The 27,597-nt window shown below is 36.8% G+C and overlaps 2 protein-coding genes and 1 pseudogene across 3 annotated transcripts in view; 1 reads left to right on the forward strand and 2 right to left on the reverse strand.

Annotated features, from left to right (window-relative positions):
• Window positions 1-251: 251 nt before the first annotated feature.
• Window positions 252-782, reverse strand: LOC102732166 (cytochrome c oxidase assembly protein COX18, mitochondrial pseudogene; annotated as a pseudogene).
• Window positions 783-3,350: 2,568 nt separating this feature from the next.
• Window positions 3,351-18,995, forward strand: SGO1 (shugoshin 1). The gene is made up of 8 exons (XM_081825817.1): window positions 3,351-3,559; window positions 5,625-5,773; window positions 5,855-6,051; window positions 9,802-9,869; window positions 11,636-11,694; window positions 12,689-13,495; window positions 15,859-16,045; window positions 16,267-18,995. Exons 2-8 carry the CDS (start codon window positions 5,632-5,634, stop codon window positions 16,382-16,384), a joined length of 1,578 nt encoding a protein of 525 aa, XP_081681943.1. The 5' UTR covers window positions 3,351-3,559; window positions 5,625-5,631; the 3' UTR covers window positions 16,385-18,995.
• A 5,658-nt stretch (window positions 18,996-24,653) lies between these two features.
• Window positions 24,654-27,597, reverse strand: part of KAT2B (lysine acetyltransferase 2B) — a 94,623-nt gene continuing 91,679 nt past the window's right edge. The window contains exon 18 of one of the 2 annotated variants that reach the window (XM_081825798.1): window positions 24,654-26,724. In XM_081825798.1, the coding sequence (XP_081681924.1) occupies window positions 26,531-26,724 (194 nt within the window). In that variant the 3' untranslated portion in view covers window positions 24,654-26,530. The remainder of the gene's footprint in view (window positions 26,725-27,597) is intronic. The other variant, XM_081825804.1, reaches the window with a different exon arrangement.

Genomic DNA, 27,597 nt, shown 5'->3' on the forward strand with positions numbered 1-27,597 from the left:
ACCTGAGCCAAAGGCAGACGCTTAACTGACTGAGCCACCCAGTGTCCCTTTAGGATAGAATTAAGCATACATTTCTAGCACTTAAAAGATTTTAAGTGTTGTCAAATATATTTGGATTATATCTTAACCATAGTACTTCACACAATTCATGATTTTAAATAAAAACAAATTAAATCACATCTGAATTTCTAAGCCTAAATATATTGTGATAGTAACACTTGGCAATTGTTTTGAAATTATTGAAAAGCATGTCATTTTCTTTAAATGAACTTAGTGTAAAAGGCAGTGAAGAGGTCCTTATAAGGAATATCTGAATCTGGTGACTTGGTCACCAGCATTCAGCAAACTTGGCAAAACCTAGAACACAGCAGTAAGTCTATGAAAGGCCGGTGAAGCTTGAGCATAACCAGTGGAAGACAATCAATGAAGGTACTGTCACAGCAGGTGGAATCATAAACACTGATACCGCACAAAGTATGCAACATATGTCTGAAAATGAGACATTCCAATTTTTTGCAGAGCAAAAATCTCCACTTTAATAAACTGATGACACCAGCGGAGATAGGCAGAACCCAAGTGGTCAGGAAACTACAGGACCCCATCAGTAAGCTAAGTGGTTCCTGAATGGAAATCCCTGCTTCTGTATGTGTTGCCCCTCTGCTAAAATTCTGGAGAGTAACAGACATGAAGATCCACAACAGAAACTGAATCCAGACCAACACAGTGGCTTTCAAAGGGTGGCAGTTATCCCGAACGTACAGCTCTGAAAAAAGCCTCCGCATATTCTTTTTTTTTTTTTTTAAGAGATGGAGAGTGCAATGAGGGTGGGGTGGGGGTGGGCAGAGATAGAGGGAGAGAGAGAATCCCAAGCAGGCTCAACCCGCTCAGCATGGAGCCCGAGGCTGGGGCTCTGTCTCACAACCCTGACATGGTCAAAATCAAGAGTCCTCGGCTTAACCAACTAAGCCACCCAGGTGCCCCAAGCCTCCACATATTCTTTAGATAAGTGAGCCTAGCAAATCTTTTGGACCACCTCAACTGATTTGTACGAACTGCAACTTCTTGGTTAAGATGCCTTGCAATGTTTTTTTTTTTTTTTCTGGCTGCAAATTTTCCACCTTAGCCAGGATGTCGTGTGGTAGGCATGTGACTACGCAGTGTTGGGCCACAGTGGTGAGGCCAATGCAGGTCCACCAGGGCAGACCTATGGCAGTATGCACACCGAGTAGCAACTCCAACGCGCCCTGCACATGTGCCAAGGTGGCCAGGGCCCCTAACCGCTGCCAGGGCCACCTGAGCCAACTGCAGAGACTGACGCCACCACCCACACCAGCAGAGCAGACTGATTAATGCCGCCTGTTGAGGTTGGCGCAAGCAGCAGGCCCAAGGCCCTGAGCTGCAGCGCAGGCAGTAGCCGTGGCCACCTACCGCCAAGCCTGCACAGCATGTCTGCCCTGATCCTTTCTTCTTGATGCTTCTGCACATATAAGCCACATTGCCCAGAGTAGTAAACTAATGGAAGTGACCTGGCTCGTAACACTGGGAGAACAAGTTGTTGGCTAAAAACAGATGTTCTAATCTCTTCCACTCAAGCCAAGAAGGCGTGAGGTGAGGCCTAGACAAGGATAAGGATGTGAATGTTAGTTATCTTAAAAAAAAAAAAAAAACCTTCATGATGAATTGATGCCTAAATTCAAAACAACTGCTTAGGTTTCATTTACTTATTCTTCTTTTGTCCCAGTGAATATCTACTAATAGCAAATTGCTAAATGGATGCTGAATACTTTTTTTTTTTTTAAGATTTCATTTATTTGACAGAGAGAGCGAGAGAGCACAAGTAGGGGGAACAGTAGAGGGAGAGGGAGAAGCAGGCTCCCCGCCAAGCAGGGAGCCCATGCGGGGCTCGATCCCAGGACCCTAGGATCATGACCTGAGCCCAAGGCAGACGCTTAACCATCTGAGCCACCCAGGCGCCCCAACAGATGCTGAATACTTAACTATAAACAGACATATATAGTTCCTAGCTTTATGCAAGTTGAATAAATAGGCAATGAATGACAAGTCACTGCTACACGGGGTACCAAAGGAAAAGTGCATGCACGGCACCAGGATGTACAAAGCAAGCTATTAAGGGGGCTTTGGGGACAGATAATTCACCTCTACAATGAGACCTGCAGCATGAATAAGACTAAGTGGGCCCAGGGGGAGGAAAGACTGCTCTTAACAAAACAGCATGGGCAGGGGCGCCTGGGTGGCTCAGTGAGTTGAGCGTCTGCCTTCGGCTGGGGTCATGATCTGGAGGTCCTGGGATGGAGTCCCACATCCAGCTCCCTGCTGGGCGGGAGCCTGCTTCTCCCTCTCCTCCCTGCTTGTGCTCTCTTGCTATCTCTGTCACTGTCTGTCTCTCTCTCTCTCAAATAAATAAAATCTTAAAAAAAAAAAAAAACAGCATGGGCAAAAGTAGCAAGATGAATTACAAGGAAATGAAAGAAAATTCAGAAGAGGTGAAACTAGAAAACACAGGGCTCTTTAAAGACCAAACATCTTTAGGAGTTTGAACTCCCCATCTTAAATGCAGTGGGGAGTCATATAAGTGCTTCATACTCAATCATATTTGCTTTGTCAAAATATCACTCTACGAAGAACATAAGGGAGTGGAGTCTGCGGTCAGAGTAGGTACTGGTACACAGTCCATAGAAAGAGATTAGGTATTTGGCTGTATGGAAAATAGTGGGGTTTGGACGTGAAAAAAATACTTAAAAGGTAGAACTGACAGGACTGGGTGACTGACAGGGCATGGAAAGGGTGAGGGAGAATAAAAAAACAGTAAGGAAAATTTCCCGGACTTCTAGGTCAGTAGCTGTGTGGATGCCAGTGCCATTTCCCGAGGGTTAAAGAGCCAGAGGTAGCCAGACAAAGAAACTGGAGCTGAATATTTCAGATATCTGGAACTTCCCTAATATCCCGTTAATCCAAAATGTGCTTCCTATTTTGGCTTTAATGGCCCTACCAGATGCCTCTGTGCAGCAGGTCGACTGCTTGAGTGGGCAAACAATCAAGGAGACTCTTCTCACAAGAGGGAGCCCACGAGTACAATCTCAAAGACGGGAAGCTGCTAGACTAAAGTAACAGGAAGCTTTTGAATGCCCTAAAATACGCACCCTTAAAGATCTCGCAGCGGCTCCACCCCTAAAAGCCAACGACTCTGAGCAAAAAAGTGGCGGCAGGTCACCGCGCAGACTAGTGACTCCGCCCTCCCGGGACCGGGGAGCAGTAGACGCCCGGATGTGAATGCTCGGAGTGAGTCACGTGAGGTACCCGGTAGGGCGGGACTCTGATGCGTCCTTCGCAGCGCCGTCGCCTCACGTGACCACCTGTCAGCCAGCCAATGGGTGAGCGCGGCGGAGAATTTCGAATGTGGCCGTGTTAGCCGGCGGGCGACAGTAGACAGAACCTAGCCCCGGAGGGTCCGAAGCGCGGGATACACCGGTCGGACCGCCTCGCGGAACCTTGGAATGTAAGGAGAAGGGCGACAGCTGCGGCAGAAGTGGTGGCCAAGGTACTGTTCTGGACGTGCCTGTGGGAGGAGGGTTTCCGGGCCCTCTTCCGGCAACCGCCCCCCCCCCCCGACTTTACCTGAACCCTCCGAGAAAGAGGAGAGCACAGGTTTTTCAGGCGTGGAACAGGGGTGTTGTGGTCCCTGTTCCTCTATTTTCAGGGGTGTCTCTGTCGTTCCAAGTTCGGTGTCCAGAAGCTCAGGCTGTGGCGTGGGATTGATCCGGTGCCTTTCTGTGTTCATCCACCCGACTTGGGCTTTCCGACGCTCCAATTTCCTCTTCTGTTAACTACTGGGGTACCCTAACCTCATGCCTTGCAGAATTTTGTGGATTAAGTGATGCGTAAAAGCATTTACAGTAGTTAAAAGCCAGGCTTAATGTAAGGGCACACAAACTGGCAGCTGTTCTTTGTGCAGCGCGATACCGTTGACCTTGTTTGCTTCTTCGGTTATCCTGGAGAAGCTAGCACTGATCAGTGTCCTACCTCGCTGCTTCAGCAGCAGGAATGATGAAAGAATTATGACGGAGATCAAATATTCCAGGTTCGTCTGAATCCAGACCCTTTACCTGAATACACACGGACTCTAATCCCACACTGACCTGTTTTCATTCGCTCCCCCCACCACACCCCCTGTTAATACCATCGGCCTAGACAGGGAACTTCTGATATGGCAGATTTCTTTTGTGATTTTAAGTTGGTTAAAGGTAATAACAGTTTTTTAGGTAAGGCTTTGCTAAACTAACTTGATCAGTTACTTAATCTGTATGGCTCTCAAACATCTCCAGTTCGAACTTCAAAAATTCCATTGTGATACATTGTCTTATACAACTCACTTAACATTAGTGCTTTAAAAAAAAATAGTTGTGCCTGCTCTACTAGAAACATCTCAGTATATGTTGTATCTACACTGTCAGAGAGAAAATAATGAGATTTACAATATCTATATTTAACACCCCCAATGTTTAGAGGAAAATAAGTAAGGCCTGGAGAAAATACTCAAGAAAATGTAAGATTGAGTAAAATATTTGACTAACTTAGAGGAGATGGAGGTATCTTTTGTAGTGTATATGTAGTTGTAGGAAACAAGAATTATTTTTGCAATTTTAAGATCTGCAAAGTGCAATCTAGGGTAAAAGATATTCATGAAAAGTAGTTTGATATGCTTAGTAGCAGAATATTGAAGCAAATCTGATTTGCTGCATTGAAAGATTTGAGTGTATTTATGTATTAATACACTCAGTAGCATAAGACACTATCAGCACTTGTTTTGCTACTTTTAACTATGTAGAACAATCATTATTTAATGTGTTGTTTGCTATATTCATGACTTACTAGGAGCTAGCAGACCTGAGTTTTAAAAATAACTTTGAGAAAACTGGCATGTTCCCCTGCCTCAATACCTATTCTTTCTAGCTCTATAATTGTTATAGTAGCCTATTAAAATTGTATATAGTGCTACATAGTTTAATTAAACCTCTGAAGATCACCTTGACTTTCTTGAGAGTATGTGCTATATTTTAAGTATTGGCTTAAAAGAGTGTGGAAGAAAGAGTTAATCAAGTGACCTAATCTGATAAATTAATAATATAGAGCAGAACTGGAAAACAAAGCCCACATATATGATTACCTCTGAACTAATGCTGTAAGTCTAGTAAACACTAAAACACTAAATGTTAGTCATAAACATTGTAGGAAACATAAATAATAATAACATCAAAATATAATATTAAGTATTTCCCATAATGCCTAGTATATAGTAAGCCCCCAGTGAGTATTTGTTAAAGAATAAATAGTGGCATATTACAGAGTCTTTGGGTTGAAATGCATACTTATTAACCTTGCTTATAAAGTACCTGAAGAGGCTAATATTATGCCAAAATATTAATGAGATTTAAAAGCTGCAAAATCTAAGTTATTACTAGGTTAGCCATCTTCTTTAAGCTAACTCTACAGTTACTACGTCTATTTAATCCATTCTCTGTGAACAACCTGTGTTTTCAATCTTGTTTTATATTTGATGATATTCTCTCTTAGAAAACTTACTTTTTATTGTTTTAAATTCCCAGGCAGAAGATGGCCAAGGAAAGGTGCCTTAAAAAGTCCTTTCAAGACAGTCTTGAAGACATAAAGAAACGGATGAAAGAGAAAAGGAATAAAAATTTGGCAGAGATTGGCAAACGAAAGTCTTTTATAACTGCACCATGCCAGATAATCTGTAAGAGATTTTCATGTGCTTTTGCATCACTTTTTAAGTTTAGATTTAATACATAATAAAAAAAATTTTATCCTCTTTTAGCCAACACTTCTACACTGCTAAAAAACTACCAAGACAACAACAGAATGTTAGTTTTAGCTTTGCAAAATGAAAAATCCAAAGTGAGAGAAGCCCAAGATATCATCCTCCAACTGAGAAAAGAATGTTACTACCTCACATGTCAGCTATACGCATTGAAAGAAAAACTAACTGCACAACAAACAGAAGAAACTGCTCAGGTATTTTTATTACAAATGGTGAATTTCTGAGGAAAAAATGTGACAGCCATGAATTGGCAATTTAGATCAATTATGTTATTTAAATTAATTACTCATAGCTCTGTTATCAGTGAATTGATTAAAACATCTCTCACCAGTTAAGAAAACTTCAAGCACATACATGGTTGAGGCTCGAGCTTGTATAACTGAAAGCAGGTAGCAAGACAAGGTACAGAAGAACTAGTTTAGCCTGTTGCACTGCTGGTCCCTTCGACTGTTCAGCTAAGTGAATCAAAGATAGCTAAAGGTCTAAAAGTGGTACTTGATGCAGGCTAGTCCAGAAGTTTTAATCAGTGGTATAAATCTTACCTTTTCTATGTAGTTTTGTTACATTTAGTAAGGTTTTATAAGAAATACCTTGATTTGGGAGGGGGGTATTTAAGCCCTTTTTGAAGAGTCATTTTTACTATGAGTTGGTTAAATAAGGAAAACTACACATTAACTGGGTATTAACAGAAACAGTTTACTTTCTTCCTGGTTGGCCATCTGTTTGCTATGCTGGTGAAGACAGTTGTGTTGGCACTTGGGCCAGGAAACCAGAGAAGAAAGCCAGACCATAGTGATTAGGGGATATAGACTCAGGAAAGGAATAAAGTCACCTCTCTGCTGACAGGGGGAGTCAATGAAAGAGTTCTTGCTTCCCTGCACCTAAGATGATTACATATTTTTTTCTGTGTATGATACAGGGAATGTACATATGCATATATATGCAATACATGCATATACAGTGTAGCAGAGAATTGTCTATAAAGATTTGATATAATTTCCTTCATGTGAGGGTTAGATTATTTTTAAAAGGGTTTTTTTTTCCTTCAGAATATAATCTTTCCTAATTTTTTTTCTTTTCCTTGTTTAGTCAACTAGTCAGGAAAAAAAAAAAATCCCTCCAAAGATATTTGAATCTTCCTTTTCCCTTTCCTAAGTTTTTGATGGAATCATATATAGAATAGTGAAAAATGAGTACCTGATAAGATAATCACAAAAACAGTGGGAAGAATTCTATTATTGCAGGCCTTTTGACATTTATCAATGATTTTTGAGTATTTATTAAAACATATTATTAGTTGCTGGGCAAAAGTGTTCTTAGCATTTAAAACATCAGTTCGTTTTCTGCCATATACTTGCTACATGTGTCACTCTCAACCATCATTTCTATACTCGTGCTTCCATGCTCATCAAGTCAATTTATCAGTGATGGAAAAGCTTAAAATGTTTTAATAAGAAGAATGTTTTTCTTGCCTGACAATAGTTAGTTTATAGGGATTAATCACAAAGTAATTTCTAATAGCCTTTTCTTCCCTAAATTTTATAATGAATCTTTTTAGTAACTTGTTATTAAATTATATTATTCTGGGGATGCCTGGGTGGCTCAGTCGGTTAAGCGTCTGCCTTCAACTCAGGTCATGAGCTCAGTGTTGTGGGATTGAGTCCTGCGTTGGGCTCTCTGCTCAGCGGGGAGTCTGCTTCTCCCTCTGACCCTCCCCTCTCTTGTGCTCTCTCTCTCTCTCAAATAAGTAAATAAATCTTTAAAAAAAAAGTCTAGGGGCGCCTGGGTGGCTCAGTCGTTAAGCGTCTGCCTTCGGCTCAGGTCGTGATCCCAGAGTCCTGGGATCGAGCCCCACGTCGGGCTCCCTGCTCTGCGGGAGGCCTGTTCTCCCTCTCCCACTCCCCCTGCTTGTGTTCTCTCTCTCGCTGTGTCTCTGTCAAATAAATAAAATCTTTAAAAAAAAAAAGTCTAAAAAAATAAAAACAAATAAAAATAAATTATATTATTCTGTAGTTAAATATTCTCCTTTATTTACCTTCAGTAATACTACTACTTAAATTTAGAACATTAGCTATACTGAAAATAAATTGAAGACTTTTAACAGGATTAAATTTCTAGTAGTTTTGTTTCTCTTGAACAGTTTTAACCTATCGTAATGTCAGCATCTTTTATGTGCATCAAATTCAAAAAAACAACTGAACTGAATTAGAGTGATCTCTAAGGAATCTGTCTGGAGCCTTCACCTTCCTGATACAAATCTACAAATCTGCCTGTGTCTTTGCTGTTCTTCATCTTTCCTCCTGTCACAGTGGCAGAAGTGCCTCTGCTCCTATGGAAGGCTGAGACCTCCCCTGTGCATCAGATTCCCTTTTTCTCATCTCTAGGACTTTGCTCCTAAAAGTTTGTGCTCTTTCAACACGTATTTCCCTCTTGGCTGAGTCATTCATACAAATGTGCTTTAGTATCTCTTCCCTTAAGAGGAAAAGAAAATAAATGAAACCTCTCCTGGTTTCACATCCCTCTACTCATTTCTCTGCTTCCCTTCACAGCAGAACTTTAGCAGAGAGAACAGTGCACTTACTGTCTTCACTTCCTCAGCTTCCATTTACATTTGAACTTACTCTTACCTGGCTTTTATCCCCATCGTTCTATGGTCACTGTGCCAGGTGCCCACAACCCCCATTTTTAGTGGCCACTTCTCTTTCTTCTTGACCTTGAAGTAATAAACAACATACTTTGATCTCTCAGCTTTCTTACTATCATACTCTCCTGGTTGTCCTACCTTTCTGACTGTTCCAAGTCAGCCTCCTTTGCTCGCTTCTTCTTTACTTTCAAATGTCCATTGTCCTAGACCCATCTTATCTTATCCCCCTCCCACAGCTTTAAATACTATCTGTCTGCTGATGACTTCCAAATTTATAGCTCAACACACACACACAACTACTTTTTGATATATCTACTTAAATACTTATAAAGGATCTCAAACATATTTTGTACAAAGTACAACTCTTTATTTTCCCTCTCCCAAAGATACTGTATACTTCTGCCTCTGTGAGTCTTACTCATCTCATAAAACAACCTATCCATTTGCTCAAGTCAAAACCAAAGAGGCTTCCCTCTCCCTCACTGTCCCCACCTCCACCCCTATTCAATCTCAGCACACTTTGTTCACTTAACACCTTCCACTGGGCTTTACCTCTGAGCCATAGGACTCGAGTCCTAGCTAATATGAATGTCTTGCTAGATTTACTACAATGACTTCCTAACTCCTGCTCTTGGCCCCTTTCAATCCATGTTTCACACAGTGGCCAGACTGATCTTCTTAAAACTTAGATCATTTTACTTTCCTGCTTAACATTTAACGTGACTTCCCATCACACTTAGACTAAAATCCAAACTCATGGACTCCCAAGGCCCCACATTATGAGGCCTCTGTGTGCACATGCCCTACTGTTCTCACTATGAGACAGGTCATAGATGACTCCAGCCACAATGGCCTTTCTTTTCTAAACACAGCAAGGTTTTTCCTACACCATGACTTTTGTATTTGCTGTTTCTACCACTTTTTCTTTCCCTGCTCTTTCAATGGCTGGTTCCTCTGCATTCTTTAGATTTCAGATGAAAGTCACCCTATCTAAGAGAACCCTCCAACCTCAAGTACTCTGTCACTTCAGCTCTGAGTATTTCCTTCATAATACTTTATCAATATCTGAAATAATTATTTATATATCTCTTTCCCTTCATTTTAAATTTTTCTCTCCCTACACTAGAATTAAGCTTTATGAGGGTTGGACTTAAATCTATTTTTAAGCTGCTATAGATCTAGTTTCTAGAACAGAGCCTGACACCATATAGAGCGCGCACATGTTTTTATTGTTAAATAAATGAATGCTTTGTTATGAATATTTCAATTGTACCACCGTTTTGTTTTAATATATTAACAGAACCAGGAAATATGTCCCTCTGGAATGGACTCCAACAGTGACAACAACTCTGGGGATTTATTTGTGAAGTTAGTATCAAATTTCATTATTGGGGGGTGGGAGGGAAGGGGTGGCTGGGTGATGGACATTGGAGAGGGTATGTGCTATGGTGAGCGCTGTGAATTGTGTAAGACTGATGAATCACAGACCTGTACCCCTGAAACAAATATTATATTTTAATAAAAATAATAAAAAATTTTCATTATTATGATTACTAATATCAAGAAAGATTTAATTCTGTGATGCATTTACGAAAGAAAATTTGCATAATACAGATTCTTGTGTTTGGAGTCTGATGTTTTCTCTTCTAAAAATGTATTTAAAAAAAAATGATACATTGATATTGTTACATTTAGCCAAGCCAAAACTTTCTTATGTTTACTTTTCTGATGTCTAGGAATAAGCTAGTTATTTAAATATAACTGAATTTCTTCAGTTATATTTTTCTTATATCATGTTTTTATTCTAAGGATTGGTTATTCAAATGACGGTATTTTGCCAGTACTACAAATAGTCTGGTTTAGAAATGAAATATAATAAAACATCATGTTTAACACAGCTTTCACCCTGTCTTGCTAATCCAGTTCATTCCTAAATATAGTCAGACCCCCATATACCCTCCTCCCCTTCTGTTAGATCAAGTATACTTTGCTTATGAATTATTGAGATATAATTATATATAGTAAAATGCACAGATCTTAATTACACAGTTTAATGAGTTTGACTAATGTATACACCTGTGGAACCAAAATCTCAATTATGATATAGAGCACTGTTGTCACTCTAGCTGGGCTTTCTTAGTTTCAGCATTATTGACATTTTAGGCCAGATCATCCTTTGTTGTGGAGGGTTATCCTAAGCATTGTGGGACATTTAGCAGCATCCTTGGCCTCTACCACTAAATGTCAGTGGCACTTCCCTCCCCCAGTTATGAGAAGCAAAAATGTCTCCAGACAGTGCCACGTATCCATATAATTATCCCCAATTAGAACCATTGCCATAAGCCATCTCCTCCTATCCCTTTCAAGTCTATGCCCTTCTCTTCACAAAAGTAATCACTAAGATGCTTTCTATCCCCATATTAATTTTAATCACGAATAGTTGAAAATAGTTGAACTGTAAGATCTGACAAAATATTTATGTAATGGTCAAAAAGTAAGATGGGGTAATTGACTTTCTATAAGATTCCTGAAATTGTTAATTAGTTACCATAACTTACCTAAACCTGTATTTAATTTTCAATGTCTAGAGGGAAAAATTCTCTATAGGGAATAAAGAATAAAATTAGGGTGAAACAGCCAGTCATAGTATTAAAGCATAAAGAAAATTGTTTCATGAGCCAAAGGGGGACAAGATTTTTAAAAATAAATAGGATTAACTTTAGAGGGGTCAGTAGTTAGGCATCATAAAAACATAAACTACCAAGAAAAGAGAAAAAAGATCATAGCTCAGCTAATGATGAAGCAGGCTGATAAAGAGTAATCAGATTCCATTTCTATAATAGATTTTATAAGTCAATACTGATTGGCTGTTTCTCCAGGTAAATGAAATTATGAGTTATGGCATGTCTTCATTGATAAGGTAGTTCTTCCAGTGGGAGTTGAATGTCAGTCATAACAAACCAGCCTCCATATAATCAGCATAAATGGGTTTTTTTTCTTTGAAACTGAACAGATACACTGATTTAAAATAGAATTATGAAATGATACTAAAGAGAAAATTTTAATCTTAAGAAAATCTTAAATTTGTTTTTATTATAAAATTGTTAAATAAATTTCTATTTTTCATTGGCTAGACAAGTTCCTCTTCAGGAAGCTCACCTTCCAGGACAAGGAGAATCATTCCAAATAGAAGGTAATTCAAGCGAAAATCTAAAAATACTATTAAGGGGAAGATGAGATCTTTGTGAACAAGTAACAAATTTCTCTAGTATTTTTTTAACTTTTTAATTTGCTCATCTGGCATTCTTCTGCTCAAAGCAAATCTGTTTATTTTATACGGAATAATAACAGTTTTAAAATACTTCCATTTATTTTGCCAAATCTATAATCAGCTATAAACGGCTGCAATTTACTGAGCCCTACCATGTGCCAAGCTCTGTGTTAGCCATTTTACATACATTCTGTCACTTGACCCTCACAACAACCTTGGACTGTAGGTACAGTTGGTCCCATTTTATATAGACTCAAAGAAGTAAAGTATCTTAGAAGAAGTGGCCCGAATGGTAAAAGCTAGTGTTTAAACTCAAAGCTGACCTCCAAAGCCATGCCATTCTTTCCACTTCTAAATTGACATGTCCCTGTTCTCAAATATCAATCCTTTCTACTTGAACTAAGCTTTGAAGAAGCGATAGCATTTGAATAAGTAGAACCAAATATCCTCACTTTTCCTAAAAATACAGATTATATTTCTTACCTGAAGGACTTTGCAATTATCCCAATCTTACTCATTTTCAAAGAACACCTTAGCTCCCACTTTCTCAAGTGTACTTGTACTACTTTAAAATATGAGGTTCTTTTCCACTGAATCCCATACACATAGATACATATAGCCTACTAGTTTTTCTTGAAACCTTTAAATCGGGGACACAGAAAACCCCCAGTTAGAATATTTTCGAAGGTTATATAAGAGTCTTTCACAAGTCAGATAGAAGCCATCAATTGATCATTGCCAAATAAATAGATGGCAGTATTAAGTTCCCCAGATTTGTATTTACTTAGAGCCAATGTGGAGAAACTACAGAATGACTTTTCATTTATTCCATTTTTAATTTTGAGTTCTAAGATTGCTGAAATTAAAGTTTTCATAAAGTAAAACTATTTTTCTCATTTATTTTTTAAATTCTCAGAGCAAATACCTATTTCTCAAGATAGACTGGGATTTGATTTGGATTCAGATGAAGATAAATCTGCTGATAATGTCTTACCTAGAACTGTATCTGTCCGTCGGAGTTTAAAGAAACGTCTCAACAATCTATGTCAGTTCAATACCTTGGATGATTTTGAAATCAGTCATTTCTCAGTGCAGCCCTTTGAATCTGAAAGATGTGTAGACCCACTAGTAAACATGCACATAACAGAAAACGTAGAACAAAGTGTTTGTCAATGGAATAAGGATCAAATTAACTTATCACCAAAGCTGATTGACCCAGGAAGACCTGCTAAAACAAAAGAAAACATTTTAGAATATAAATTTGAACAAACTGAAAATAAGCACAGAGGTGCACAAGGAAGAAGAGGAGAAGAGAAAAGAAAAACTAACAGAAGGAGAAAATCAAAATCTGTATCAAAGTATAAAGGGAGCAAAAGTGAAAACAAAAAAACTGTTTCCAAAAAAAAGTTGGATGAATCTGTCATTTCCAGTGATGCTTACAATTTTAACTTGGAAGAGGGTATTCATCTCACTCCTTTCCGACAAAAAATGAGCAATGATTCTAACAGAGAAGAAAACAACAATGAATTTGAAGTGAGCGTCTATGAATCAAGTGGTTCAGGAGATGATTCTGATGACCTCTATTTGCCCACTTGCAAGTACAGTCAAGATCTCTCCAGTGAATCAGATAGGAGCCCAGTCGCCAGGTCTCGACCTAAGAGAGCACTAAAATACAGGGATGAAAAAGAGATGGAGGATTCTAAGCTTACAAAAACTCCTATAAGTAAGTGATCTACTTGTTTGCCTGCATTTTTAATGTTTATAATAAATGATCACTCCTGATGCTTATATGCTATACTTACCATCTGTTTCTCTGGGGGAGATTAGAGACTTGCCATCTGTCTCTAGGGGAAGTTCTGATTAAACAATGGGGGCCTGGGATGTAAATCACAATTGTATGGCTCTGACCTACTTTAAGCTAATTTAAATCTTCTTTAAAAATAAATACTACTTTTTACAGAGAAAGCATTTTTATTTTTAGTAAATGAAGCCTTCCAACATAAGGAAAAACTTTTTGGTGGAGTTAGGTTGAATTAAAATATCTTTTATACACTCACCTGAAACAGGCCCTTGAAAATGAAATCAAATTTGAATCCAGTGACCTGTCATTTTAATGGCTTTGCTTCATATTCAGTTTGACAGGAACCATGATTATAAATTGATTCATTCTAGGTAATGAAAGGTGGCTAGACCAAACTTTTTCCTCGGTTGATAGGCTTAGTATTCTTCTCTAAGACATTTGTAAGACACCTAAAAACTGTGACTTAGAAAAATCTTGCTTTTATTAGATCAAAAGTAGGCATGGTTCAAAAGTTGATGATAGAGCCTGCATCTGCCCACAAAGATTCTCATCTGGAAAATTTAGTGTGGATAAACTAATTTGTTTGGTCAGGTTGTAGCATTCCTAAAACATTGTCATGCTATTTCATTTGATACTCAGAAAAACTCTATGAAGGGGCACCTTGGTGTCTCAGTCAGTTAAGCGTCTGCCTTCGGCTCAGGTCATGATCTCAGGGTCCTGGGATCGAGCCCCGCAGTGGACTCCCTGCTCAGCCCGGAGCCTGCTTCTCCCTCTCCCCCTGCTTGTGCTCTCTCTCTCTCTCTCTGTCAAATTAAAACCTTAAAAAAAAAAAAAAAGAAAAAGAAAAACTCTATGAAGTGTAGGTATTACCATGTTTGTATTATTTATAAGGAAACTTAAAACCTAAAAAATTTAAATGACTTTCCAAGGTCAACCAGTTAGGCAGTGGTAGTATACAAATGCGTGGTTTTTTAAATATGCTATAATAATGTTACAAAATCAAACAAGACCGGCAAAATGTTGGTAATTATTGAAGCTAGGTAACTGGGGTTTCATTATTATTGTTTTCTCTGTATTTGTGTATCCTTGAAATTTTACACAGTAAGTTTAAAAAAAAAAAAATTACACTCTAATATAGTGTCAGAGTTTAATCCCCAGATTATCAGCATCACTATTACGTGAAACCTCTTAAAAATGCAGAATCTGAGGCCATACCCTTGAATCAGAATCTGCATCTTTTTAACAAGTTCCCTGGGGAATTTGTATATATATATAAATTTTGAGAAGTACTGTTCCAGAATATAGCAACTGATCGGATGTTGCTTAGCCATATTTTCCAAACTAAAAGTTGGAATAATTAGTATAGTACAGTGTACTTCTGTGGGGACAAAAAAAGACAGTATTTGAAACCTAGATAACCCTGGTTGCTAAATATAGGCATTTTACAGTTATAGTTTGACTACGAAAAACAATTTGCCTTTTTAAAGCTGTGTGAAGAGATTGTCTTATAGTGTCCTTCTGTGTGCTGAGTACCTGTCACTCAGTACAGATCTAGCTCCAAAGTAGAATAACTTGGATGCCTATGATAGGAAAAACATTGGGTAACTTTTTTAACACATTAGCTTTACCAGAGTGAACCCCTTTCCTGCTAGTCTCCACAGAGGCTATGGTGTAGAATTCTCATTTATTAAAGTGAGTTTAAGTGGCTTTTTTTTTTAAGATTTTATTTATTTATTTGACAGAGCGAGACAGCGAGAGAGGGAACACAAGCAGGGGGAGTGGGAGAGGGAGAAGCAGGCTTCCCGCTGAGCAAGGAGCCCGATGCGGGGCTCGATCCCAGGACCCTGGGATCATGACCTGAGCCGAAGGCAGACGCTTAACACCTGAGCCACCCAGGCGCCCCTAAGTGGCTTAAGACTGTAGGAAGCCACTTGATAAATTTTGGTATTGAAAAAGATGGAGGCCTTGATGATTCTACAGAGGAAGGTGGAACTAAAATGCAATTCCATAATTGAAAGTAATTCATTATGCCCACGTTATCGTTAAAGAATTGTAATTTTTTTTAAAAGAATTTTAAGTTTTAGTAACTTGTTGTATCAGTTCTTCACATCCACAGTAATATTTCAGTGTTATCTGGGATGAAAAAATGAATGGTTTAAAAAAAATATATTATAAAATGCTGGATTTGTACATGTTTAGGATGTGTAATTGCACACAATTTTAGTTCCTGTGGTTTTTTTTTTTCTTTCATTTGGAACCATATTCAGTAAAAGTTGTTTTTATAGGTGCACTACCTAAAACTCACCGCTCACCTCATTGTAGCCTGAAGGATATCACCAATGTCCCCTTATATCCTGAGGTGAAAATCAGAAAACTTTCTCTTTCTCCAAAAAAGAAAGAAAGCCCAGCAGTGTTGCTGCCTAAGCGCAGGTGCGCAGTCAGTATGAACTATAAGGAACCCACACTCGCTTCGTAAGTATTTGATTTGTGGGACCCCACCTCTAATGATACATGTGGGGGGAGTAAGGTTTGGAGCTTTGTTCAAGAATGAGTCTTGTTGAAATATAAAATTTTGATTAAAAACTGAAGTGGGAATATTAGCACTGGCATATTTTACAATAAGTTTATATTGAAGAGTGAATTAGTATTGGGATGTTTATAATTATGCTTAAGAGTTCTTTTTACCCTTATAGGAAACTGAGAAGAGGAGACCCTTTTACAGATTTGTGTTTCTTGAATTCTCCGATTTTCAAACAGAAAAAGGATTCCAGACGCAGTTCTAAAAAAAAAAGTATGAAGCAAATACAGTGAAGTGTTTGTTGGATGCTGTTTAAATTCATCCTATTACACTTCCTTCTATCTCTCCAAGGGAGAATCTCTAAGATAGTACACAATAGGGTTGAACTGTTGCCATGGAATATTCTTTGACCGAACTCTAGATCACGGAAATTTCTTCAAAACTGTACTTCAAATGTGATTCTTTTTTTTATACCATTAATAAATTTGGTTTATTTTTTCTTTTAAATATAAATAACTGGACTTAAGCCCTATTTCTTAAACTGCCTAAAACCCTTAGTTTTACTCAGAATGTATCTTCTGCAAAAATTTTAGAAATGAGTAATCAAATTAAGATGTTTTAATTATAAGCTTCTGCTGCCTTTATTTTTCCCTTAAGTGGAAAATACTAGAATGAATGATTTTTGGACAGGCCAAGGATCTTTTGAAACTCTTTATATAACATTTGAATAAAATAAATCCTTGGCATGCATAGTAGGGTATACCCTAAGTTGTTCGTGAATCCCTTATACCACTGTTGTATTTAAAATTTCAAATAAAATGTGAGATCATTATTAAAGAATTAATGGTTGCTTAGGCTCAGGGACTAGGTAAGTGACTAGCTCTGAATACCAGGCAGTGTGTGTACATTGTTCAGTGATACCTCAGCAAAATCACAAGTTGTTATGTCTTGGACTTTCAGGATAGTTCCCTAATTAGTGGTTACCATGTTGGGGTCAATGCAGATAAAGAATATTTCCATCACCACAGAAAGCTCTCTATTGGGTGATTGTATTTTTAATATTTCTGTATTCTTGCTGTAGCATTTATCCATACACTGTTAAGAACTGTTTTATATTTTAACATTTTACGTGAATGTTATATTGTATATATTTTCGTGCAACCAAGTTTTAACTCACCATTATTTTTGAGATTTATCCGTGTTGGCAGATGTAGATTATTTTCATCGTTGTACAGTATTTTATTATATAAATAAACTAGACTTATTCTTTTGAGAGATAATTTGCTTCCACTTTTTTCATTATTACAAGTTAGTGCTGCGGTGAATATTCTACATTCTTGCACACATGTGAATAAGTTTCCGTGGAGTTGATACCTAGAAGGGGAGTTACTCTCTAAAGTGGTTGTACCAATTTTCCTGACACAAGAAGTGTATAACTCTCCTGTCAGCAACATGTAAGTTCCAGTTTTCCCACACACTATCACTTGGTATTATTGGACATTGAAATTACCTATGGCAATGAATGTGAAATGGTTTCTCTTTGTTTTAATTATTTATTTTATCTCATTTGAGTTCATTACTTATGAGAATTCAAATGTTTATTGGTCACTCATTCCTTTTATGAATTGCTTATTGTGTACTTTGCCCACTTTTTAGCTAGCGTGTCTTTTTCTTAATAGAATGGGCTCTTTATATATCCTAGATAGTATTCCTTGTCTTTATTTACATGTGCTATAACTATCTGTTTCTACTTTATTTTTACCTTATGTTTTTTTGATATTCAGGAATTTTAAATATTGATGTCCTCTATCACCTTTTCCCTTAAGGTTTTTCTCTAAAATTTGTAGTTTTTCTTTTTCACTTGGGTCTTTAAACCGTTTGGTATTTTGTCAAATGGGGATCTGATTTTATTTCATTTTCCGGAGAATAGCCCATTGTCCCAGCACTATTCATTGATTAATCTATCTGCTGTCTTTGACACTGAAGTTTCTTTCTATTGGTTTATTTGTCAAGCAATAGGCTGGGTACTGTATAGTCACATTTTTTGGTTTGTAGTTTAGTGGTAAAATACTTATCATTTTGATCATTTTTAAGTGTATAGTTCAGTAGCATTACATACATTCACATTGTCCATCACCATCACCATTATCCATCTGCAGAACTTTTTCATCATCCCAAACTGAAATCCTGTACCCATTAAATAGTAACTCCCCATTTACCCACCCCCCCATACCCTAGTAACTATTCTACTTTCTGTCTCTATGAATTTGACTATTCCAGGTACCTCATATAAATGGAATCGTACAGTACTTGTCCTTTTGTGTCTGGCTTATTTCACTTATCCATGTCTGCACCTAACAGAATTTCATTCCTTTTTCAAGTATTCAAGTGCTAGAATACTGAGTAGTATTCCATTGGGTATATGTAGCAGATTTTGTTTATCTCTCAGTGGACATCTGGGTTGTTTCCACTTTTTATCTATATGCTAATACAAAGATCTATTTGAGTTCCTGCTTTTAATTTTTAAATATATACCCAGAAGTAGAATTGTTGATTATATGGTAATTCTATATTTTGATGAACGAACATACTGTGTTCTAGAGTGGCTACACCATTTTATATTCCCACCAGCAATGCATAGGGGTTCCAATTTTTCCATATCCTTGCTAATACTTTTGTGCGTTTTTTCCACAATACCTATCCTATTGGTGTGAAGTGGCATCTCATTGTGGTATATTGACTTGCATTACATTAATGATTAATGATGTTAAGCGTCTTTTCATATGCTTATTGTCCGTTTGTGTACCTTCAGAAAAATGTCTGTTCAAGTCCTATGCCTGTTTTTGAATTGGGTTGTTTTTGTTGTTGGATCTTAGGAGTTCCTTAAACGTTCTAGATATTAATCCCTTATCAGATATGTGATTTGCAAATGTTTTCCCCCATTATGTGGGTTGGCTTTTTATTGTTGGAGTATCCTTTGATGCACAAAAGTTATTAATTTTGATTAAGTCCAGTTTATCAATTTTTCCTCATCTTTGCTTTTGATTGTTATACCCAAGAAATCATTGCCAAATCCAATGTCATGAAGTTTTTCCCGTACTTTTTCTTGTCACATTTGTTTTTAAAGAAATAGATGGAATTGGTTTGCTAATATTTTGCTTAGGATTTTTTATACCTATGATCACAAGTAAAATTTGCCTATATCCTTTCCCATATATATTTTTGGTAGCAAGGCCATACTAGCCTCATAAAATTAGTTGAGAACCTTCTCTTTTTGCTCTGTGGAACAAATTGTTACCAATTCAGGTTTGGTAAAACTTGCCATTAAAACTATTTTATCCTGTTTTGTGGGCAAATTTTTGTCTTGGTTCTTTAAATGATTATAAATTCTCTAATTCTTCTTGATTCTATTTAGCTAAATTACCTTTTTCTTAGGAATTGCATATTTCTTTATCTGTTTTATTTAATGATGTTACAGTATTTCTTAAATTTTTCCAATCTCTGTACTATCTAGTTATGTCACTTTTTTATTGCCTATTTGTGCCTGCTTTCTTTTGTACTGAATCTATTTTGTTAGTTGTTAATCTTTTCCATTTTGTTAATCTTTTCAAAAGACCAGCTTTTGTTGATCCTCAGTTTTTTCATTTTCTACTTTATTAATTTCTATTATTTTCTTTGTTCACATTGTTTGGGTTTATGTTGTCATTTTCTAACTTCTATCTAGCTCCTTGATGTCTAGCCTTCCTTTTTTTAAAGATTGTAATTTTAAGTAATCTCTCCACCCAATATATGACTCAAACTCTTGAGTCCTGACCCTAAGATCAAGAATTGCATGCTCCACTGACTGAGCCAGCCAGGTGCCCCTAGTCTTCCTTATTAACATAAGTTTTTAAAGGCATACACATTTTTGCCTCTTAGTTTTACTGCATGACCTCTTCAGTGTGTTTTATATATGAATCTCCTTAACTTTGATTTCAAAGGCGCTCTCAAGTATTTTTTAACTTTGTGATTTCTTTTTTGACCTATCAGTTATGTAAAATCATTTTTTTCATACCAAAGTGGAGATTTCTATTGTTATTTTTTGTTATTGACTTCTATTCTTTTTGTAATACATCAAAAGATTATTTGTATGGTGTTGATTCTTTGGTATATGTTAAATCTTTTGTGACTAGTAAGTTGTCAAATTTTACAAATGTTTAACAGTGTGTACTAGAAAAAAATATAAATTCTCTAATTGTTGAATGTAATGTATAACGTTTTCAAATTTTTCATAGCTTTACCAATTTTTTCTGATTGTTTCATCATTTGCTTAAAAGTATAACATCTTCCACAAAATTTCTGGATTTATTGATTTCATTTTCCTAGTGAACTGTTCCTTTTATCACTGTTGTAGTCATTCTTTTTCCCTCAGAATGCTGTTTTAATATCTTATATAGCTAAGGCAACTTATATATGGTTAATATTTTCCTGTATATGGTTAATATTAGTATTTTTACTATATCATTTTTCTTTCCATTTCTTTAAGCCTTCCTATGTTAATGTCTTAGATGTATTTCATTAATGAGCATATTACTAGATTTTTGGTTTTGGTCAAAACTGAATTGTCATCTTTTACCTAGCAAATTAAGTCCATTTATTGTGATAACTCCTATGATTTGATTTATTTCTATCAAATATTTTTATGCTATCTACTCTGCATTTTTCTTCTTTACGGTTTACCACTGGATTGGTGGCGTTGTCTTTATTTCTACTTTTATTAAACGGCTATCCTGGGGTGCCTGGATGGCTCAGTCATTAAGCATCTGCCTTCGGCTCAGGTCATGATCCCAGGTCCTGGGATCCAGCTGCGCATAAGGCTCCCTGCTCTGCGGGAAGCCTGCTTCTCCCTCTCCCACTCCCCCTGCTTGTGTTCCTTCTCTGGCTGTCTCTGTCAAATAAATAAAATCTTTAAAAATAAAATAAAATAAATGGCTATCCTGAAATGGCTTAATTTGTACACTTGACTTACCAAAGTCCAAGTTTCTGAAGCATTTATAAGTCATTTTGATGAGGGCCAAATTCTTTTTTCTAGAAACAAATTTAATTTTTCCCCTCTCTTGTTGATGTAGATTGACAGTTACTTCCCCCAACATTTCATTTTCTTATGGTCTTAATTTTGCTGTTGAGAAGCCTTGTCTAATCTTTGCTCATATTTTGTTAATTTATCCTAAGCATTTCATACTGTTGACTTAATGTAAATGTACTTTTTTAAATTTTTTTTTAAAAAGATTTTATTTATTTGAGAGAGAAAGAATGAGAGACAGCATGAGAGGGAGGAGGATCAGAGGGAGAAGCAGACTTCTGCTGAGTAGGGAGCCTGATGCGGGACTCGATCCCGGTACTCCAGGATCATGACCTGAGCCGAAAGCAGTCGCTTAACCAACTGAGCCACCCAGGCGCCCCAATGTAAATGTATTTTTAAAATTCATTTTCACTTGTTGGCTGCTAGTTTATGTAAATGCAATTGATTTTCATATATAGACTTCGCTAAATTCACTCACTAGTTCTATTTTTATGTAGATTCCTTAGAATTTTTTAATGTACATTACCTTATTGTCTACAAATAAAGACAGTTCACTTCTAACTTGTGTGCCCTTTCTTGCCTAACTGCACTCACTAGAACCTCTGCTATAATGTTAAATCAAAGTAATGAGAGCAGACATCTTTGCCTTAATCTCAACCTTGGAAGCATTTGGTTTTTCAGCATTACTGTGATGTTGGCTCTAAGTTTTTATTAATAACCTTTATCATACTGAGGAAGTTTCCTCTTACTCTGTTTGCTAGTTTTTCTATTAAATTATGAATGGGTGTTGAGCTTTTGTCAAATGCTTTATCTGCATCTATTGAGATGAACGTGTTTTGTTCTCCTTTATGCTATTCATATAGTTAATTAATGAATTTTCAGTGTTAACCTTGACTTAATCAGATGCACCCCACTTGGTCATGATCTCTTATAATTTTTCTGTATCACTGAATTCCATTTGCTAGTATTTTGTTAAAGATCTCTGCATCTGTGTTTGTGAGGGTTGTGTTGTATAGTTTTCTTAGAATTCTTTTCCTGGCTTCAGTTATCAGGGTAACAATACTGGCCCTCATAAAATGATTTCAGAAGTCTTCCCACATCTGTTTTCTGAGTTTGTGTAGGATTGATACTTCTTGTTCCTTACACCTAAGACCTGTGTATCTTATTATACGTGCTTTATATGATATTGTGTTGTATTGCATGTTCATTGTTAATTATACTTTAATTTTTTTTTAATGTTAAAAAATACAGGAGGGGATGTTGAGCTTTCCACAAAACAAGCTACAACTATACAAGTGTGAGTGTGTTGAGGAGTAGAAGCAGTCCTGGCACACTGAATTAATAACAATTGTATGGGGAAAAAAAAGGTCTGAATTAGAACTTGGTCACAAGATTTGTATAAACCATGTGTGTATTCTATTCAACTCTTTAAAACAACCAACATTAACCAAACTTAGGCACTTTCTTATAACCCTTTGCCTATCCTGCTGCTGTACTGCCCTCCTGGACAAAAAGGCAGATTTTCTGTTCTTAGATATTTTCAAGCATAAATAGGATACCCATCTCTTAACTGTAGAAAATGGGTAGTTAACAGCGAAGAATAGAGACCAGTGAATTTTAGAAAGGGCCCAAAAACCAAGTGAAGTGGTATGCAGAAAGTGCATATGCATGAATACGTGCATGATTTTGAGAAGGTTCCTACTTTCCAACAAATTCTCCAAGGGATTTTTCTTAAAGAACTTCAAACCTACATAAATTAAAACTGACAACCTTCAGTTCAGCTCAGAAAATTACACACACACACACACATTAGTCGTGTAGTTTTTCATCTTTTTAAACTAATTCTGCCAAGGTTGTGTTGGACTTCCCAATAACAAGAGGGAGTAGGAACACTGACTTTTGTATTCCTTGCTTTTCTCTGCCTTGTTGAAATATACTGCTTTTTAATAAACCCACAGAAAATCTCCAGCTTTGTCTTTGTTAACTTTTTTCCACAAAAAAATTAAAGATGCTCCCATAAAGAAACCAAGGCATAAATATACATAAATTACATTAGAAAACTTTTCATGATACTTACGGGTGTTCCCTCACCTCCTCTCAGCATCTTCCGTTTACTTTGTTGAAGCTCTCCCTTCAAAGTATCGTTTCTACTTTGCTAAGAGGAGAATGCTAGTTAACGAGGCTGGCGCAGACCAGGGCAGAACATCATGGAAAAAGTCACGGGCTGCCTCCCAACAAACTTGCCTTGTACAGCTCTTAGAATCTCTTAAAACAGGAAGAAGCCTGCTTCTCCCTCTCCCCACTCCCCCTGCTTGTGTTCCCTCTCTCGCTGTGTCTCTCTCTGTCAAATAAATAAATAAAATCTTTAAAAAAAAAAAAACGGGGAGGTGACACATTATTAACCTGTCCATAGTGCCTCAGACTGATGTTGTTTCCACTTCTTAGGTTTCATAATTTTAAATTTTACTTCCAGGTAATATGAAATCCTCAAAGTCTTCTTTTCACTATTCTAACGAATACAACCAGTTTTCACATATGTTGAACAATACAACTTTATAGCGATTTCTGATATGGATATATGGGATATGAGTGGGAAGGAGACCTATTCTCCAACTCAGATGTTTATATTTCAGTAGAAGGAGGGACATCAGCCCCTGGCCTCCCTCTGCCCTTATTCACTCCTCCCCCTGGTTGATGAGTTACCGTGAGGCCCTGGGACCGCACTGTGTGGCTGCTCCCTGCCTGTGCCTCTCCGGAGCTGGCCTGCCTTCAGAGAGCACCACTGCTGTTGGCCATGCACTGAGCTCAACGGTAAAGGCCCTGCCCTTGGAGGGGAAGTGGCAGTGGTGCCAAACTGCTGGCGAGCCAAGCACATTCTGGGGTTCAGTATTAGCCCACTTTCCACAGATACATAAAGCCACATTCTCCAATATCCATTTTATTATTAATAAAGATATTCTGGTCATCATATGCCTTATTCTTTTGACTTCTCAGTTGGTTCAGGATTCAGAAAGAAAAGGTATTCTTTGGTGGGTTCTCTCATACCCCCAAGAGGATACTGTATTCTCTCCTGCAGTCAGCCTTTTGAGCAACATTAGGAGCTCATGAGGAGATGTGTAAGAATCAGCTGTATTTTTATCTGTCTCTTCATTCATCTATTTCACAGATGCACAAAGAAAAACTGGGGAAAAACCATCTAATTTCTAAACCAGTAACACTCTTCTTTCAGTAGGATTTTTTTTTTCTTCGTTTAATGAGTGACAGTGGGCAGGATGCAGTGAACCACTCAAGACCCAGACACACTCAAGTGTCTCCTCATGGAATTCTCCCACCGGTGGGCGTGAAGTTTTACGAAACTTCCAACAAATGCAACAATTCTAAACATCTTCATCAAAATGCCTAAAATCTAAGAATTATGGATATAGTCGATGGTCATCAACCGGATCATACACTTGCCCTGTTAAATTTAATAGGCTAGAAGAAGAAAACACAACACCAAATTGAGAGCCTTTTAAAATATAATTTAAAACTATGTTGTACCAGTACAATATATTAATTTTACAAATGTAAAATTTTATCCGCTGTTAAAGCATTTGCAAAAACCACACATCCTACTTCAGCTTTATTGCACAATATCTATAAGAAAATATTAATTTTTAAATTAGAAAACATAAAAATGCTTTCAATATAGAAGAGACAATCTGATTTTAAAGACAATACTCTATAAGAATGTCTACCAGAAAATAAAAAACTTTCACAGGATACCAAGCTGGACAGATGCTTTGGCAGATTCAGGACAAAGCACTGTTTAAAACCAGTCCAAGATACTTAATCCAAACTGTATCATCATTCTTCATTAGAAATCTAGATGCCACTCAAGGTGGTTTCTTACACTTACAAAAGTTGAGGCATTTTTCAGTGTGAGCATTCTGAATATCTCTTACATATTAAAAACAATACTTCCCACTCAACAGCCATTTGCAGGTTTTTTTCCTTCATGCAGATTATCTCTGGCAACTGTTTTTGACAACTATTTCATGACCATTTTAATTCATTTACGCTGATAAAAAACATCAAGTTAAATACACTTTTAAAACCTAGTCCTTTACAAAAAATCAGTTTATAAATTTGTATCATAAAAATTAGTGTCAAAGACCATCAAAATGGCCTTCATTTTTTTGATATTAGTTGGTTCTCCCAGAGTCGGGATGGCAGATGTCCCACTTATGTAGTGTTAATCAGGAAATAAATCCAAGCACTAAGCTGGAATCCCAAGACAGGTTAGTAAGGTTGTATGATGGATTTTAGTGGGATATTACCCTGGGTCTGTCTTCCAATACAGGTGTTAAAATACTGACAGCAAATCTTGGTGATTTAATTCACCTCAGACAATGAATACAGTCTGGAGATGCAAAAGGAAAAATGTTCATATAATACATTATCAGTGGGGTTGTGTATATCATAGAAAAGGGAAAAAATCCTTATTTGTTAGAACAAGGATTCACCAAATTTGATACATATGTAGATTATGCATCTTTTCTTATTAAAGCATGTTGATTCAATCTCCAGGGGTTTTAAATGTATGCCTTTGTGCATCAGGAGATTGCCTTTTGGAACTTATGGCCTGCACAAGCAAAGTCAAATATAATATTACACATTTGTGTAGAGAAAATAATTATTAAAATAGTGGTTATGTGCTCACAAGTTTATTGTAGGTAGACAGAATTATCAAAAATCCAGATGCTTATAAAAAAGTGTGCATTATTTAGAATTTCTTCCTTAGGAATCAAAGCAGTTGCTTTTCTGGAACTGCATTTTTCAGAACTGCTCAAAGCACCTCATCTAGATGAGTGTTTTTAAAAATATATATATAAAAAGTCTACAATGAGACTTCAAACATCACATATTTCACCTTTTACAAGCTTTTTATCATGTATCCCTTCCTTAAAGTCCTTCAGAATAAAATAAAAATAAACTCTCACATTCCATTAGAAAAAAATGGAAACATTCATGGTTTGAAAAGTTTCTGCATTCCCCCAAATCTTGGTACTATGTGCAATCTCCTCATAAACAGGTGTTGAGGAAACCCCTGATAATCTATTATTGAATATTCAGCTAATGGACATGCCATAGAAAATGTACATTAATAGTAGTAAATAGATTAAAATCTATTCCATAAAATAAAAATGTTCTATGACTTCAATTTAAATACATATCTGAAAAGCTAAGAGGAGGTTTTCTGTTTGTTTTTCAAAAGTGCTAATTATTACATTTACAAGTATCTTCAATACATTATGTCCAATTCTTTATAAAACTAAACCACCTTGCTTTAGGCACACTGCTTGATGAGTTTCTAAGAAGCAAAGGGGGAAAAAAATCACTTGTCAATTAATCCAGCTTCCTTAATTTTACTGAAGAAGAATTTCTCCAGGATATTGGCACATTTGTAGTATTCACTCTCAGGGGGGTTGTACTCTTTGCAATTGGTAAAGACTCGCTGTAAGTCTGCCATGAATAATTTCTTAGACACGTAGTACCTATTCTTGAGGCGTTCACTCATGGTTTTCAGATCTGCACAGGAAAAAAAAATATTAGCAATCTTTGACTCCTTTTAAACACTAGCTGACAAAAGGGAGACAGGGAGAGAAATCTATGTCATCAGTCTGGCTACATTTTTACCATCCCAATGCCCTTGCTTAAGAGACACGATCAAGGAAAACATTTCTTAAATTTTATATTGTTTCTGTTGTGAGGGCTTCTTGTGTAAAATCACAGCATTTTCACACTGAAGGGACCATTATTAGTCATCTGGCCCAATCCCCTATTGAGCACAAGGAAGCTAAGTAGATTAGCAGTGATAAGTATGATAAACTAAGTACTGTTAGTTATTCATTCAGAATTATACAGAAGAGGCTCTATCTACATGGTGTAGAGCAGGTGGAACATTTGTCTGAATCATTTCATTACTTAAATCCAAACAATAAGACTGAGTTTGTTTCATTAAATTCACAGTTGTTTTGGTGCTACAGAGACAGAACTAAACTAGAAAAACTGATCATAAATAAATCTACAGATACACCAGTCTCCTTGCATATAAAATGGTTCAAATGAATTTAGTTTCATGCTCCATCCATGAAATAAGAATCACAGGCAATAAAAAAAAAAAAAAATCACAAACAATAATTTCTTTTTAAAGCAAGTAAGCCTTGAGAGATTATTTTAAAAATAGTATTTTCCTAATATATCTACTTGCTTTAAATTATACTATTTTACAAATGAAAACAGTACTTTATTTAAACTTGTAAGAATACCATGGGGCTTGTTTACTCCTCACTCTTAAAACTGATTTAAAGAATCCCATGCAGATTAGAAGGTGTTAACATTTGCGTGCACCTGGGTGGTTCAGTCGGTTAAGTGTCTGACTCTTGATTTTGGCTCAGGTCA

The sequence above is a fragment of the Leptonychotes weddellii genome, chromosome 1 (genome assembly GCF_054177405.1).
Source record: "Leptonychotes weddellii isolate Sample4059 chromosome 1, ASM5417740v2, whole genome shotgun sequence".
In the NCBI taxonomy this organism is placed as follows: Eukaryota; Metazoa; Chordata; class Mammalia; order Carnivora; family Phocidae; genus Leptonychotes; species Leptonychotes weddellii.

Excerpts from the sequence above, each read along its gene's own strand:
- SGO1 (XM_081825817.1), top strand. The coding sequence starts at position 5,632 with ATGGCCAAGGAAAGGTGCCTTAAAAAGTCCTTTCAAGACAGTCTTGAA. Across the intron at positions 13,496-15,858 it reads GCTTACAAAAACTCCTATAA|GTGCACTACCTAAAACTCAC; the intron begins GTAAGTGATCTA and ends TTGTTTTTATAG. Across the intron at positions 16,046-16,266 it reads AAGGAACCCACACTCGCTTC|GAAACTGAGAAGAGGAGACC; the intron begins GTAAGTATTTGA and ends TTACCCTTATAG.